The 17218-nt window shown below is 33.0% G+C and overlaps 3 protein-coding genes across 6 annotated transcripts in view; 2 read left to right on the top strand and 1 right to left on the bottom strand.

Annotated features, from left to right (window-relative positions):
- Positions 1 to 17218, bottom strand: part of LOC123686125 (E3 ubiquitin-protein ligase SIAH1A-like) — a 65511-nt gene that overhangs the window by 3990 nt on the left and 44303 nt on the right. Inside the window, exon 2 of one of the 2 annotated variants that reach the window (XM_045626110.1) lies at positions 86 to 481. The exons of the other annotated variant lie outside the window; for it this stretch is intronic. The gene's annotated coding sequence lies outside the window, so the exon portion shown is untranslated. The remainder of the gene's footprint in view (positions 1 to 85; positions 482 to 17218) is intronic. 2 annotated transcript variants of the gene reach the window in all.
- LOC123686123 (microprocessor complex subunit DGCR8) lies at positions 395 to 4968 on the top strand. Of its 3 annotated transcripts, none has more exons than XM_045626105.1 (8): positions 395 to 494; positions 899 to 1192; positions 1703 to 1890; positions 2811 to 3111; positions 3607 to 3780; positions 3837 to 4039; positions 4094 to 4351; positions 4411 to 4968. In XM_045626105.1, the coding sequence occupies exons 2-8, from the start codon at positions 904 to 906 to the stop codon at positions 4696 to 4698; spliced, it is 1701 nt and encodes a 566-aa protein (XP_045482061.1). In that variant the 5' UTR covers positions 395 to 494; positions 899 to 903; the 3' UTR covers positions 4699 to 4968. The 3 variants fall into 3 exon arrangements, with proteins under 3 accessions (XP_045482061.1, XP_045482063.1, XP_045482062.1); XM_045626107.1 differs by having other exon boundaries at positions 411 to 494; positions 838 to 1192; XM_045626106.1 differs by lacking the exon at positions 395 to 494 and adding an exon at positions 574 to 802.
- Positions 7206 to 17218, top strand: part of LOC123686127 — a 58579-nt gene continuing 48566 nt past the window's right edge. Inside the window, exons 1-2 of the mRNA XM_045626119.1 lie at positions 7206 to 7353; positions 10175 to 10271. Of these exons, the coding sequence (XP_045482075.1) occupies positions 7326 to 7353; positions 10175 to 10271 (125 nt within the window). The 5' untranslated portion in view covers positions 7206 to 7325. The remainder of the gene's footprint in view (positions 7354 to 10174; positions 10272 to 17218) is intronic.

The following is a 17218-nucleotide window of genomic DNA, read 5'->3' as shown; positions in this document are numbered from 1 at the left end:
GCGAATATGATTTTAATTGCGTTTAAAAGGGCAATATAAAAACCAAATTCAACTAGTTAATTTTAAATTGAGAGATGTTACTCACTTTATACTTTTTTTTTGGAGATTTTATAATTTTCAATATTATGACAATTATAAATAGATTTCGCTAATGTTTTTCATTTTCCTTCTTCGCGGATTCAATGTGATAATCATGCTGCTGTATTATTGAATTTATTGTTTCGCCAAGTGGATCAGCTAGTTGGTCACTCTTGTTATTAAAATGTTTTAACAAAATTATCTGACAACTTCACGCCATAAACATATTAAATAATTACAATGGAAAATTCACTAGAATTATCTAACCACAGAAAAAGTAACTTAACTTCTTCAACTTTCTTTATCTTATCTTCTAAATTTTTTTCTTATTTGTGATTTTGAAATATATTTCCATTATGCTTGATCAATTTTCATTTTTGGAATCTTCGGAAAACTATCTAACCTGTAAAACAGAGGTAAAAAATCAGAAAATTTTAAATACTTACATAGAAATTTGGAAACTTTCTTCTAGTTGACATAGTCCTAACCTAATATTTGTATTGACATTTTCGTAAATTTACTTCAGTTAGTTCAGTTCAACAAAGTTTCAATAAATAACGAGACTTTCGTGGTTCATCTTATGAATTTATTACTCACATATTCTATATCTATTTAAGGGATATTTTATAATAAATAATTTGATAATCCAGCAATTCATCCAGTCAAAGGGGAGAAAGAGTTTTCTGCGGAAGTTATTTAAAGAATGTCTCAATTTTAATAATAGGTGAATTGATATATTCTTTTATTTTCTACCGTCAGAAAGCATCTACGAGGGTCACAACAACCATATATCAATCAAATATTTAACTGTATTGTGTAGGAAATATGGAATTTATAAATCCCCAACCAGGAACAAGTAGAGGGAACCAAGCCTCAAAATGTCCTTTCGTGGTCCCTAAGCCACCTTCCGAAAGGGCCAAATCTCCTGATCAATCCCCCATGGATTTCGACATTGATGATGCTAGGAAATTCCATGTTCTAGACGAGATTGCACATTCAGATTCAGAAAAATCAAACGGTTATGATTCAGACGTACCAGATGAGGAAATTGAAAAAATGCTGGAGGATGCATTGGAAAATAAGAAAAAACGAAAAGCTGAAGATGAACCACCAGGTGAGTTTTGCTCTATTCAAATTTTTTAAGGTCTTCTAAAGTACTTGAATTATATCATGTAGTGTTCCTCATACAGCAAGAAATTTTTCTTTGTTGTAACCTGCAATATTGATGAATTGTACAGAATACTGCAATAAAGTTTTATTTCAATGTGCCCAATGTAAATTTGCTCTGTCAGGGATCGCACATCTTCATAAAGGAACCACAAAGCAATATATCAATTCTTGATTAGTAGATATATTATACAAACAATAAACTTAAATTTACTGTATTAATTTATAAGTAGTAAAACCTACCTATAGATAAACAAGTTTTAGCAAAGTTTCAGTTTTAAGAAGTCATGATATTATGTTATACCTCTTCATATATTCATATTGTGCTAATAAGAACAAGTATATTCAATATCGGAACCATATGATGAACAACCTTCTCCATTCTCTATGTTTGCTGAAATGTTTTTTGAAGAATGGAATATTCAATATCAGATTTAATAATAGTTTATATTGTTAGATGAAGGTAATCCTTATGTGGAGAAAGATAAAGTAGTGCTGATTGAAAAAGAACAAAATCACTTTGACATACTACCAGAAGGATGGATCAAGATTTCTCATAATAGTGGTATGCCTCTCTTTCTGCATAAAGATAGCAGGGTGTGCACTCTTTCTAAACCTTATTTTCTAGGCAGAGGTTCTGCTCGTGTGAGTACAGATGTATTCTCATCTTTTCAATAAGAGTTTAATAATTAATTCATTTAATTTGTCCTCAGAGACTTATAGTCTCTGGGCCATTATTTCTAAATGCTGTTGGATATGTGGATGTATCTAAAAAAGTAGACTAAAAAGGGAAATATTATATGGGTTTTAGGTGTTTATTAGGAAATAAAATCATTTGAATTCAGCTTTAAATAACCAAAAAAAGTTTGTGCCATTATTTTACATAGATTGGTATGGATAATATTATTCTAGTTATTTTTTTGAATTGCATGTTCATATATAGCCATTTTTTTATCATCATTAATGTTAACAGTTTGAATCATATCATCAATACTCATCCATAACCTACCTACCATTGAGAAATAAAAAAGTGATATACTTATACTTTAACATTAAAGCTCTCATGATGCGAATGATCTGGAAAAACAAATTCTGGATTTGAATAGGAAATTTAACCACACCTAATCATGACATTTCACAAAGTGATTACTACCTGTTCCTCAGTTATATATTAGACAGGTGATTATTGTACTCGATATATGTATATATGCTAATGTTATAAATTCTTTATTTCCCAATCGAAAACTGCACAACCCTTTTTTGGTTAGAAGATTGTCTTTGATTATTTAACAAATTCTTATTACTTACCATGATTCATTTATCATCATGATCTTTCACTACCATTGCAACCACAATCAATGTTTACAATGTCTTATCATTTTTTAATCAATTGAATTTCTTTACCTGAGTCATGGGTATTATTTTTCAATGTTTACAAGTTGAAGATAGGATTCAGTAACAATTCGATTATGATTTTATTTCAGAAGTGACTTTGGACTGTAGCAATATATTTCCATTCGTTAATTCATTCCCACACCTCATTCTTTTAATTAATTGATTTCTAGAACCATGAAATACCTCTCAGTGGAATACCTTGTTTAAGTTACAAGAGAGCTATTGAGAAAGAGAAGGAAGCAGAACAGACTCAAAATGAGAATAATCACTTGCCAAATGCAAAAATTGAAACTGTTAAAGAAAACATCGCATCACAAAACCTGAGTCCTGAACAGTTACGAGAGTATTGCCAGTCTCTATTTAAATTTAAAACAATTCAGGTTATGAGATTCAAATCTTGGTCTGAGAGAAGAAGATTCACAAAAAAGAAAAAACAAGAAAAACATCTACAAAGGCCGATGCTGCCTGACGGCAAGTATAATCAAGCATTAAAACTTTTCAAATGTATTTCTTTTTAATTTTCCACTCAAGTTGATATATCACACCAAAAATGATATACATCATTGTGTACTGTTGCGGAAAAAAGTAGGCAAAGATATGTCAATATTTTTGTCTCAAAATATATTTTTTAGAGACTTCAAATCAGTAGTAGTTGTAGTGATGTAGCAAATTTGATCCATGCTCTAGATAATAGGTTGAGAACTAGAATGTCCATACTTCTGATTTAAGGGGATTTATAATAACAATGAGTGAAAAATTCAAAATTGTAGCTTTATTACACAAATATTTCCATTCAGGTCTTTATCGACAACATGGAAGAAAATGTTACCTTTGGAATTTTGGTCTTTCAAATTTTTTTTCCTTTTTCCCTTCTCAGCTCCTAACAAATGTATTGGCTCATGATCAAAAATAAAACAAATGTGAAATAATAGTGTTCTCTGATCTAAAAATAATTTTCATTCCTAGGTACAAAACTCATATCATTTCCTATAGAAAATGCTGATGGTAATGATACCAATGGCCGTGGAACACGAAAAGAATGGATAATGAATCCCAATGGAAAGTCTTATATCTGCATACTACATGAATATGTTCAACATGCTCTCAAAATGCAACCTACATATAGTTTTACTGAATTAGGTATAAAAAGTATTTTATCACTTTGAGTGCTTATGAATTTTAATATTTTTGTTCAGAAAATGCTGCGACCCCATATGCAGCAACTGTTTCTATCAATGATATGAAATATGGAGTTGGTTATGGGACAAGTAAAAAACAGGCAAAATCGGAAGCAGCAAAAAATACCCTAGAGATACTTATTCCTGAGATGCGCTCAAAAATAACTGCCGATCCTAAAACAGGATCAAGCACAAGTAAAGATCCAGACGAAGATTTATCTGTAAGTATGAGCTTTTTTTTTTGAGAAGGGTTGCTAATGATTAGTTTTCAATAGTTCTTTGACGAGATCAGAATAGAAGATCCTAGGGTTGCAGAGTTTTGTGCAAAAACCACTGAACCATCTCCACACGATATTCTCCTTACTTGTCTGCAGAGAAATTTTGGCCTCAACGATTTGAAAATTAGTTATCAGGGTAAGACATCAAAAAATAAAAAGAATGAGTTTACAATGACAGTAGGTAAGCATACAGCGACTGTCACTTGTCAAAATAAAAGAGATGGAAAACAGAGAGCGTCTCAGGCTATTTTACAGGTAGGCTTTACTAAAAAGAATTATAGTTATTTTGTAAAATTTTGGAATTTTTTATACAGGCACTACATCCAAACCTGAAAACTTGGGGATCCTTCCTTAGACTTTACGGTAATAGATCTGTGAAAAGTTTTAAGGTAAAGAAGCTTGAGGAACAAGAAATAACACTGCTACAGAGCAAGGCAGCAGTGAATTCTCCGAACTTTGCCATATTAGATAAGTTGAAATTGGAACTGTCAAAATTGAAAGAAAAACGAAATTCCCGAAAACCTATTGGTATATTTATACCTGATAAGGGGGAAACTTTACCAAGATTATCATCGACAAATTTGAAAAATGTTGACTTATGATCTTTATTTTTGGTAGTAGTTACCCATTTACCAAAAATTATTTTTCAAAATATTGTGACTTCTGTTTTTTGTAGGTCAGATAATATATATATTGAGAAATTCCTTTTTTTTTATTTTAGGATAGTATTATAAGTTCTTGGAAGTCTTATCATAAGGTACCAGTTATTTTTCTTTCAAGAGAATCTTCCTTTGTTGTCGAATGTCAATTGTAATGAATCGCTAATAACTACAGTGTATTTTCAAATGTGTACAATATAATTGAAAAAAGTTTTTTTCACATTTTATTATCCTCTTGAGTCGATGAAATCTAACTACCAAATATTCATTCAGCAGATTATATGAAATATCTAGGTGTAATATTAGACCCACATTTGAAATAGAATTTTCAAGTCGATAACGTTATGAAAAAATTCGGAAAATGATTCCAAGTTCAGGTTTTTTAGGGAATTCTGTGACCCTTAGTTGTTGAGAACATTGTACTTGGTTTGGTTTAACTGGTATATGTGCTACTTGGATGGGGAGGGGTAGTGAAACATTATTTATTTAAGGTCGAGATAACACAGAAGTGTTTGTTGGAGATAATATACAAAAAACTCTATCGCTATCCGAGTGAACAACTTCCTTGAATATGCCGGAATGAATCTACGACAATTGTATATGCTCGTACTTGCTGTGCATCAATTTAAAAATACTTCATCCGAGGAATTTAACGAACTTTTGCATGGAACGCGACACAGAGGACGAATGATTTTAATACCTAGAACAATGAAAACCATAGGACACACATTTTTAGCCCCTCGGGTGTACAATTACATACCAGAGTGTATTAAAGCAAGTTATAACTTAAAAATATTGAAATGGAAAACGTGGATAGGAACCTGAAGTTCTCAAGAAGTTACGAATTTGTTGGATATTAAGAGCTCGGATACCTGAAATGTTGAGGGGAACCTTGGTCACAACAGCGGTTAAATTACATATTGGGCTCTTATCATCTTGTACTATGATAGTAATAAAAATATATATATATATATATATGATGTACGTGAAGAGTAGAAAGAAGAGTCTCCAATGTAAATGCCTCAAACAAGGTGCCTACCACCTTCGAGGTAAAGAATATGTAGAATTAGATTGAGTTGTATTTAAATATGTTTCGTGTAAGGAATTGCACTCTGGAGAATATTTTATTTCTGGTCAATAAACTTATATTAAAATAATAAGTTCAATATTTCACAAGGACATATATTTTTATATATTCAAGTAGAGGGCGACCGCAAACAAGATGGACTGATGATATAAAAAGACTTCTGGGCACAAAATGGGGACAGCAAGCTCAAAACCGGGAAACTTGAAAGAAGTTGGGGGAAAAATATATAGAGAGCTGGACAAAACTAAGGGAGGCTTAATCCGACAATGGGTTGTTAGCTGAGAATGATGATGATGATTCAAGTACATTTTAAAAACAAAAGGTGCTTATTTTTTTGTATATCTTAAAATGACTATCTTCATTATTTTCCATTGGAAATTTATTATGTATATCATATATTACGATTGGGTATTAGGCTGAAGGATTCAGGTAAATATCCAGTTAAGAAACCAATTGCATTGAAGTCATTTCAGATTCCTTATAAAGCAAATAATTTTAAAAATTTGAAAGGTCATGCATCTCTAGTCGAAATTGTTGTTTTGGTTGAAGAGGAAGTCCTTCAATATAAATTGTCAGCTTATTCTGTAAACGTTTACACAAACCAGTCACTACACCGATACGGGGAGACAGAGTTTTTGCTGAGGTTTTTATCTGTTCTCCTGTATCATACGTTAAAATGTATGATACCCCGTTACATTTCCTCTGCTAATACTGAGATTCATCGACACATATGCTTGATTGTTTGAAATTAATATTTTGTATTGCTCTTTCTCAAAAGAATATATATTGTTGTATACAATATACTCTCATAAATCAAAAAAAGGGAGGTTGTATTTTTTCCAATGGAATCACATAAAAAAACACTTTCAATTTCAAATTATGATTTATTATTTCCTGGTTTGACCCAAAACATTTCGTAAAATGTAAAAAAATTGAAGAAATTAGTGAGTACCATCATGCTAATATACATTTTAAATTGACATCAACCTTATGTGTAGGCAAACTTCTGAGAAATATTTTTTGTAGATTAGATTAGTCGATTTTTTTCTCAAAAAATTCATTGGTCATATTCTCGAGCTAGGAGTATCAAATTTGTGTAGCAACCGATTTTTGTTCATAATTTCATTTGAATATGTATCATAGTTTCCGAATCTGGACAGATGGATTCTTTTCACATTTTACAAATAAGCTGTAAAAATTTCAGTGAAATTATTCCATTCAATAGGTTGCAATTGCAAAGAATAAACTAGAATCTGTTCTCTAGAGTTTTTCTTTACCCATCATTTAAGTTTCCATGATTATCGTAGAGATGGCGCTGTGAATTTTAATACCCATAGATTTATTATCCCATCCGTCTATGTTATTACCAGCTGATAAAATCAGGAAGATATGTTTTTTTAGTTATATTGATTCAAATATTTTAGTTCACCAAATACTGAAATCCCTAGTAATGGAATAAGAGGAAAACTGCAAATTTTTCACCATGAATAAGGCATTAAATATCTCAACACGTAAGAAAAGTTATTTTGTAAAATTGATAAAATATGAATACCTACATATAGTAAGCCTATAACTACCTATAAATTATAATGAATATTTTCGCACCAGGCTTTGAAATTACATTTGACATCCAAATGTAAGTTTTCATCTTTATCGAGCTTGAAATTAATAGCTAGGAACTCACACACACAATTTCATATTTACGGATCCATTTTGTCAACCAATGAACTCAACTGCTGTTCAAATTTCTATGTCCTTCTGGTCAAACCTTGTCATTTGACATTATTCTCAGCTCAAAATTCCAGATATTACGATACAGCGATCCGTTCTGATACGAGCGCTCAAAAATTAACAATGAAAGAGGTCACCAAAATGCAATTATACGCAACGTGGTCTCAGTGATGACACTTGGAGGTATGTATAAGTAATAATTTTCCAGATATGGAAGCGTTTGTTTCAATTACCTATTGGTTCAACATTCAACCATTTTCTTCTGTGGAAATCATAACTACTGATTAATGATTATACTGTAATATGAAGGGTAATAAGAAACATTTTTCATTGAATTAAATTTATATAGATCTCAAAATTCTAATATAAGAGGTTGTCGATAAATAGTATAATGTTTATATACCTACCCTCTGTCTAATAGCCTATTGAAAGGAAAGTTCAGACAAAAATCAGTCAATTAGCTGTCCGTCTGTCACAAATTCGCATGTATTTCGAACATACTGGAGTTTATCATAAAAGTTGATTTAAATTCCCAATGACATCCATCCTAAACGTTGAACAGATCTAATTATTCGAATAATGTATGTTAATATGTGTATGAGGGTGTACAGGCATCCCTCGGGATCTTTTAAACTCCCCTAGGATCTTTCGTACCCTTTTATCAACTAATAGCGGTAAATACCGTGTGATCAATGTAATCATAAGCTAATTTGGCCTCCCCCATCTATGATAAAATAATCAACATACATTAATCCTGCCAGGGCCGCTGAAGTGTGTGTTGTCTATTGATTTTCCTGAAGAGGAAAGTCAGATGAACCTAAATTCTCAGAGGAACGTTCGGAAAATTTAATGAGTTTCTAGGAATATGAAATAAGGGGTTCAATTTTCAATTTTAGCAATTGTTTTGGATTAGGCATGTATTTGGACCATCAGGACCAGTTTTCTTCGGCACATTGAAGGAGAGTTCTGTTCTCAAAGGATTATTTACCCTAGTTCTCTCATTCTTGAGTGATACAGAAAAATTTGTTAATTAGGTATCCTCCATATACACTGTGTCCGTAAAGTATGGAACAAATTCATTTTTAGCTAAACAGACCATTTTAAGAAATAATCCTGAAACAGGTCGATTTTTGATTTTAATTTATCATATTTCAAAATGATAATCTAATATACAGAGTGAATTGTTTTCGAGTAATGACGTCACCGTAATTTTTTTTAAATGGAACACCCCCATTTTGTCTCAATTTTCCGATTACTTTAGCTGAGCTGATTCCAAAAATGTACCTATCACATGTTGATTCCAATTGGTACAGGGTGGACAAAAATACAATAGTTTTGTGTGTGCTTCCATAGTAACGCGAAACATTCTTTATTAGTTAAAGTAACAATATTATCAAAAATGCCTATTTTATAGCGGCAACTGGTTTTAATGTAACACCGTGTAGTTTGTTACATTTTTAGATTAATAAAAATGAGCTGTTTTCAAACATGTTTGGTACTTGTGGTTTAGCAGACAGAATATGAATCAAATTATTTCTTATTTTTATAAATTTTTATTATTCTAAAAATGTAACAAACTATAGGGTGTTACATTCAAGCCAATTGCCGCTAGACAATAAGTATTTTTGATAATATTGTTAATTTAATTAATAAAGAATGTTACGCGTTACTTTAGGAGCACACACTATTGTATTTTTGTACACCCTGTACCAATTGGAATCAACATGTGATCAGGGATGTCGCCAAGACCGGCAAACCGGACATTTTGCCGGGGCGCCAAATTTTATGGGCGTAGTCAGTTAATAAAACAAGACATATTTTTTGACACAAAACTGTTTTCTTAGTAAAAATTACACTCTTTGTAGTAAAATGATAAAATTACCAGGAGCGCTCTCAACTATTGTTATGAAAATACAAATAGATACTTAAATGCATCTTTAAGAACTATGTCGCCTTTTTACTATAGACTTATAGAGCGTCGTACTTTTAAACAATATAGGACATTTTTTGATTATATCAAAAAAACTTTCCTTGATTCATTTGACAAGGTGAGTTTACCTCAAAAAATACGATTTTATTATTATTATTGCTACAGAAGAGTTGAGATTTACATCTATAAACTCACTAAAAAAAAGAAGAAATTAACACGAATTGTCACTGAAAAAAAAGAATTCATATGGAATTGAAAAGATTCCCGAGGGAAAATACAGAGGCTCCTTCAACGAAATTTCAGAGAAATTAGCTCAGTTAGAGTAATCGGAAAATTGAGACAAAATGGGGATTCGATTGTTATTTTCAAAAATAAACTTTTGGAATTGTTGAAGAGGATATTTTAATAGATCTCCTTGATTTCGTCAGTCAACGTTTAGAAATGTGTAGAATCCTTTTTTTTCACGAAAACTAAAACAGCTATTTGTATTAAACATGGTACAAACTTTGGATGTTAAACCGCGTTGATTTTCCTTACTCGATAATAAAATACCTACATATACTTCAAAGACTGAATATCGAATAAAGAAAATGCAAGAAAAGTGAAATGCAACTTGCCAAGAAGCATCCGAATGTTTTGAATATTATAATAACATAATCATTTCATTCTAGGAATTTATGGTTCAAAGTGTTCAAACAAAATCTTCCCCTCTTCATCTAACAATGACTATTCTACAGCTGTAGTACCAGAAAATTGTTTATCTACAAGGTAAGTGATACTTGAATTTTTTTCACTCTTAGTGGTGTTATCAAACTCTTATTTTTTACGCCGTTAAAATTTGGTCATCTATAAATAAACCGCATGCTCATACTTTTCAAGATGTATTCGTAGATTTGGGTTATCCACTATAATTTTAAAAGGATCTATATAACGATGAGTTTTCAACAATGTTATTTCTTCAAACACAAATACCCTAGTGACACATTAACAAAGGGTGGACCATTGAAGAGGTGCTTCGAAGAAACTAAGATTAAGACCGTTTAACAATATGGTCAGGTAGAAAATCCAATCAAACAATACAAAGGACTTAACAGTTATCCTCGGATTAAAATAAGTTAAAAGATGTGATGAATGGACACGAACAAACTCGTCAATAAGTAAATTAAAGGAATTTGTGCGTTTGTTAACTTTTGAATACCTCCCAGATCTTCTCAACATTCTGCAAACGTAAAAATCACTTGTTCTAATGACATCCGGTAAAGATTTTCACGATATTTGATTTCATTCTGTTTACGTTTATAGATTTGGTGAACTCATGGGCTGAATATTCATCTCTAAATTATTTAGATTCACTCATGAAATTGTCGATATGAGAAATTACTCGGTTCAGCTAATAAAACATTAATTATATCAGTGGCCATATCAATCGCAAGATCGTCTGAGAAATATGAGGATGCCCCATTTACTGGCAAAACACAGAGGCGAATCCAGGCGATATTTGAGGGGGGCATAGAAAGTCACGGCTCATATCGATTAGCAAAATAGCGGAATTTTTTGTAGGTACCTACTGAGTCAAGTGTTTTTTATAGAAAGATCATTTCAGTAACTCATATCATATTCAGTTTCCAAATTTGTTGTAGTACAAAAACAAATTCAAACAATTTCATAAATCTATGTAACATTATTTGATGAGAAAACTCGGGCACAAGAAAGTATGAGGTATGGAAAAAAATCCGTTATTTTTGAATAAAAAACAAGGCTCTAATTATCACAGTTAAAATGATTCGATTAAGGTTAAATATGCGGCGTTTTGTTTTATAACTTGTTGCCATTTTGAAAGTTTTGTGCATGCCTCTCTTGTAGAAGCCCTCGTCCCTATTGGCAAAAAATTGAGACAGTCGATTTTCACAAGCCTCTGTTGAGACGAATTTTTCACCATCAAATTGTTCGCCATGATCGTAACCACTTGGTGCTTGGTCCGGACTATAAGGTGGATGCATAAGAACCTCTGGCGAGTTACTATTGATGTGTGTGGCCTTACGTTGTCCCCATGGAATAAAATTCCTCTCCTATTGGTCGCTTCTTGGTGATTGCTTCCTTCAGAAGGTCCGAATGTTGACAGTACAGTTCGGAGTCAACATTTGTACCTAAGGGGAGCAGTTCATGTAGATAATTCCCTGCCAATCATACCAAACACACAGCAAAACCTTCCTGACCTTTTCCGAAGGCTCACCGCGTTTTTACCACGACCGTTTTCGCTTGACGTTGTCGTAAGTCATTCTACTTATTATGGGTGGGTTGGTAGCTGGTGATAATTATCACCAGCTACCAGCGATTCTGTTGCGATTCGCAGATGGAAATTTGGTTCAAAAGATTTTTTGCACTCGTGTGGTACCCATACATCAAGCTTCTACTTGAGACCAGCCTTATGCAAATGGTTCCAACTGGTTCTTTGTGCAATCTTTTACTGTTGAACAATGGAAACAGGACGCGACAATGTCCATGATTTTATCGACATTTGCGACAATTGGCCTTCCAGTGCATGATGTATCTTGGAATCGACGAAACCAAAGTTGCGCGTGATTGGCTTTCACATTATCAAGACCATAAACACTATTTACATTTTTAGCTGCTTGGCTTGCATTTTCGCCTTTATCGAAGAAAAACTGAAATAAAGCGTATTTTTTCTTTGTTATAGTGTTCATCTTCAACGCACGAGTATGTTTGGATAATATTATCAACATACAGACTGCTGCAAATGGCTTTGTGTATATGCATTAATCCAACCTTTCACCCTTCTCACTCTGAGTGTCCACGCATATTTTTCGATAATTCAGTATACACTTTTATTTAATGGATTCGGTCCTTACTTGGCGGAAATTCATTATAAATCAGTTCAGAAATGTAGCCTGATGAAGCCAAAGTGTGGCGAAACAATTGTTGCTAACAATTAAATAATATAGTTGAAATTACTTCGTTTTATTTTATTTATACACTTTTATATATATAACTTCTGGAACCAGCCTACTATTTAAACAAAAAAAAATAAAAATGAAGTTCAAATTTGCGTTGCTAGACTTGATATTTTTGTAGAGTGTGATACATTGTTGAATTCGTCATTTTTTTCTCTATCGCCCCATAAGAAATAATATTCTTTACCGCCCATAAGAAAAAATTTGATAACGGCTTCTCTTAAAAATTGAAAACAGAAAAAATCTAAACACTCCATAAGTATCTCTATATTGAATAATAGCTACAAACTGAGTTTCGTAGAGTTATCTCCAAAAACAAAAAGGAAAAAAAAAGAAAATGTCGATCTTTAGTTTTTTGGAGATATCTCGGGAACCATTAGAGATATTTTGGATCTGTTCACACCAACACACCCATCCCAAAATAACGCAACTTCTTTGTAGTTCAAGCCACCCTGTATTTCTTACGGTTTTCGATATAATAATAATAATAAAGTTTATTTTCGGTTAAATAAACAAATTACGTCACTGAGGTATATGAAGATATTACAACCAGTGCGTGACATTAAATTAATAATTATTATAAGATCGTCCATTGAGAAAATATCCCTGTAGTGTCCCTCTAAATAATTCTAACCTTGTGTATTGAAAACGGTCAATACTTATATTCAAAAAGAAAACGAGATTGAAATAGAAAATCGTCGTAAATTCTAGGTATCCTTTTTCAGATGTCATCGTTAGGAAGAAATCTTTTCGAATCAAATGGAGCGCATAGAATGTTTCTAAATTGTTGGGCAGTTCGGACTTTTCCTTTCTGTATGCCCCTGAGGATTATCTACAAATTGGTTCCCTTCAATTTAATCTTCGATTCTAGATGTGACCCATCAATTTTTGAAGGGCTTGCACATGATATGGTCACATTTGTCAAAATTGGTTTTTGGTGATTTTTCCGAACGAAAACACTGATAGTCAACAGGAAAAACACTGCAAATTTTACACTTTACTTTATTATAATAAACTATTAGGTGTACAACTTTGTTTCCGCCGTATTGCAATAGATAGCTGTAGCGGTAAGTGGTAGTCGAAATAAATAGATCGTAGATGTCATACAATAAACCGAGGTATTTGTAAATGTAACGCTATCGAAATATTAGTTGATTTTGTATCTGCATCATAAAGTTATTCTCGATGAAACATGTCAGCTTACGAGCCAAATTCTGGTCATTTGCGGAAGGTTTCAATTTTCTGCATCAATATGAAAAACTCTGCGGCTGAGGCTCATCGAATGCTCTCAAATACCTATGGTGAGACCGCTATTAGTGAAAGAACGTGCCGAGAGTGGTTTCAAGGCATCAAGATCGGTGATTTTGACTTCGAAGACCAGCATGGCGGTGGAAGGCAGAAGGTTTTCGAAGATGCAGAATTTGAGGCATTACATTACATCAAGACACGTGTCAAACGCCACAAGAATTGGCGCAAGTATTGGGAGTGACGCAAAAAACGCCTGAAAGTCATGGAAATGATTCAGAAACAAGGAATTTGGGTGCCGTACGAGTTAAGCCGAGAGATGTTGAACAGCGTTTGCTATCCATAATAATAATATTTAGGTATGACTAATCCTGGCTATAAAGCAAGGTATGAAATTTTGGGAAATAATTGGTGGAGAAATATTTATAGATCATTGGTATAGAGAACATTTTTCAACAGCCATTTTGAAGCCACATTCTTCGGAAAACCTATTGAATTCGATGGAAATCGGTAGAACGGTTCCCAAATTTTCCTAGATTTTCCAACTTTTTCCGGAGCAACGGTAGAAGTGGCAATTTCCAGATATTGATCTGAAATTCGTGGCGGCGGTGCGCGTTTGAAAAGCGAGAAAGAAAACTGAAATTGCTGTTAATTCGACAGGCGGTTACTGAGTTTCCACAAGATTTTCAGATACTTCACCATTTTGATAACAGGCCAATTGAGAGGTTCCCGGTCTACTATAGTAAAACACATTTTTTTTGCAAAATTCGATTTTATTATTCAACATAGTTGCCTTCGAGGGCGATACAGCGATAATAGCGATCTTCAAACTTTTCGATACCATTTTTGTAGTACGATTTGTCTTTCGCTTCAAAATAGGCCTCAATTTCGGCGATAACTTCTTCATTGGCGCTGAATTTCTTTCCAGCGAGCATTCTTTGCGGTCTGAGAACAGGAAAAAGTCGCTAGGGGCCAGATCTGGCGAATACGGTGTATGTAGAAGCAATTCGAAGCCCAATTCATGGAATTTTGCCATTGTTTTCATCGATTTGTGACACGGTGCATTGTCTTGATGAAACAGCACCTTCAAATGGGGCCATTTTTTAACGAGTCCATCTTTTGAACGATCCAATAATGCTAAATAATAATCGCTGCCTAACTAGATCTTTATAATAATTTGGATTATCCTGAAAATTACTATAGAGAGCTGTTTGAATATTTTTCTCGACATCGATTGCAGATGCGACAAATCTACATCGTAGTACTTAACCAGAGTTTCTTTTTAAATTTTTCTGAACTACCAGTGGTTCACAAAAAATAATTTTGGAGGAAAGAAGCGGGCACCCATCCAGAAAAAAATCACCCTGTAGATTTGCTTTTAAAATTAGAATATCACATGATGAAAACTTCAAATTGGAATATCTACGCCAATTCAAGTTAAATATCTTGTGAAGGGAAGGCGCTTTGAGAGAAAAACTTGAACTTTAACACCTGTATCTCAAAAACAAAGCGTTTGCGGACTCATGTTATAGGACTTTTTTTCTTTAAATGATCCGAGAAATCTGTCATTTTCATTCGTATACCTCCAATTCAGGTACATCCTCTAGATATAGTCAATTCAAAACTGATGTCTTCTCAAATAAATTGCAATTTGAATGAACCACAATAAATTGTACAAGACAGTCCAGACAATTTTTCGATGCGAATAACTCAGTTCAGTTCTTTGATAAATACTTATTGAAATTTTGTGACGAGAATGATACAAAAAACCGAAAACAACGGGTAAGTGCATACCGATGACGAATGCAAAAATCACAGATGGCAAATAAAGGGCGATGCCGAAAAAAAAGAATAGGTAAAGGAAAATAATAAACCTCGGACAAAGACGAGCTCGTAGTGTGATGAAAGTACTCATTTTGAAAGCGATAATAAACTCACAAACCGTAAACAGGTCCGATTTTTTACTGACGTGTCGATTCAAAGGGAAGTAAAATGATTATTAACTACTTGTAAATCTCGACTAACAATTTATAATTTGAAACAGAAAGGTTATCGGGTATGTAGTCAAATTTGAACAATTTTAGCTCTTTATTGCTTCAGCCAAGCTTTCGGACAATAACTTGTCCTTCTTCAGGGCTACTGAAAATTACATAAAGTTGTAAAAAACACACAGAAATCAATACAGCAGAACTTTCATCAATGTGAGTCCTAAATGTTAAAAATATTTCAATGTCCATATATAATATGTAACATGCAAGGAAATAACTATATTTTTCTGAATCTTAACAATAGAATTAAACAACGAGTCAAATCTTAAAAGAAATATGAAAGAATAATGTCAAAGGTTAAAAACATAGAAAAAACACAAAGACAAGTCTTTGTTTGTGTGTTTTCTTGTCTTTGTGTTTTTTCTATGTTTTTAACCTTTGACATTAATATGTCTTTTAAGATTTGACTCGTTGTTTAATTCTATTGTTAAGATTCAGAAAAATATAGTTATTTCCTTGCATGTTACATATTATATATGGACATTGTAATATTTTTAACATTTAGGATTCGCATTGATGTAAGTTCTGCTGTATTGATTCCTGTGTGTTTTTTACAACTTTATGTAATTTTCAGTAGCCCTGAAGAAGGACAAGTTATTGTCCGAAAGCTTGGCTGAAGCAATAAAGAGCTAAAATTGTTCAAGTTTGACTACATACCCGATAACCTTTCTGTTTCAAAAAATGATTATTATTGGTTCATTTTATGGAGAAAATTTCGTTCTTCGTCTATCAGAGATTTCTAAAATTTTATATTCTGAAAATTTGGGGGGGGGTAATTACCCCCAGTACCCCCTATTTCTACGCCCTTGGTCACTCATGTTACACCCTGTGTAAGAAACCTTTTCCTCTCCATCCTAGTATATGCATATGAACTTTAACAATCAAAACACATTCCGAGTTTAGTTATTCACAAAAGGAATAAATGGGGTTGGTTAGAGTTGGTGGTTTTAGGATGATTAATTTTTGAGGCAGCATAAGCGGATTTCGATATCAGCGCAAAAGGCTAATCGTGTAGAAGGGCCCCCGCAATCACGTTGGCTAGAACGAACTGGATCGGGACCTGTTTTTCTTTGTTCTGATTTCATACCCTGTATCAATATTGTGGTATTATCGAGCAATTACTCCGTCTAGAATTGCGCCGGAGTCGATACGGGTTTTCATCCCTTATTCGCCGAGCATTTCCTAATTGAAAACACAGATTAGCCCTTTCGGGGAGATCGATAGAATATAATCTTTTCTATGTACTGAAATTTCGTTCGGGAATTGGTAACGGTGACACGCCAAATGGTTGGATGTGGTTCCTGAAGAATCAAGCACTGCGTTGAAAATAAAACCAACGTCAAAATCAAAACTCAAAATGAATAAAGAGATATAAAACTTGAAGAATCTTCTTGAGGCTCTTTCAGTCATATATTCGGTAAAGAGAGATAATAAGAAGAACAAGAAGCAG

The sequence above is a fragment of the Harmonia axyridis genome, chromosome X (assembly GCF_914767665.1).
Source record: "Harmonia axyridis chromosome X, icHarAxyr1.1, whole genome shotgun sequence".
In the NCBI taxonomy this organism is placed as follows: Eukaryota; Metazoa; Arthropoda; class Insecta; order Coleoptera; family Coccinellidae; genus Harmonia; species Harmonia axyridis.
This window is presented reverse-complemented; position numbering and strand designations above follow the sequence as displayed.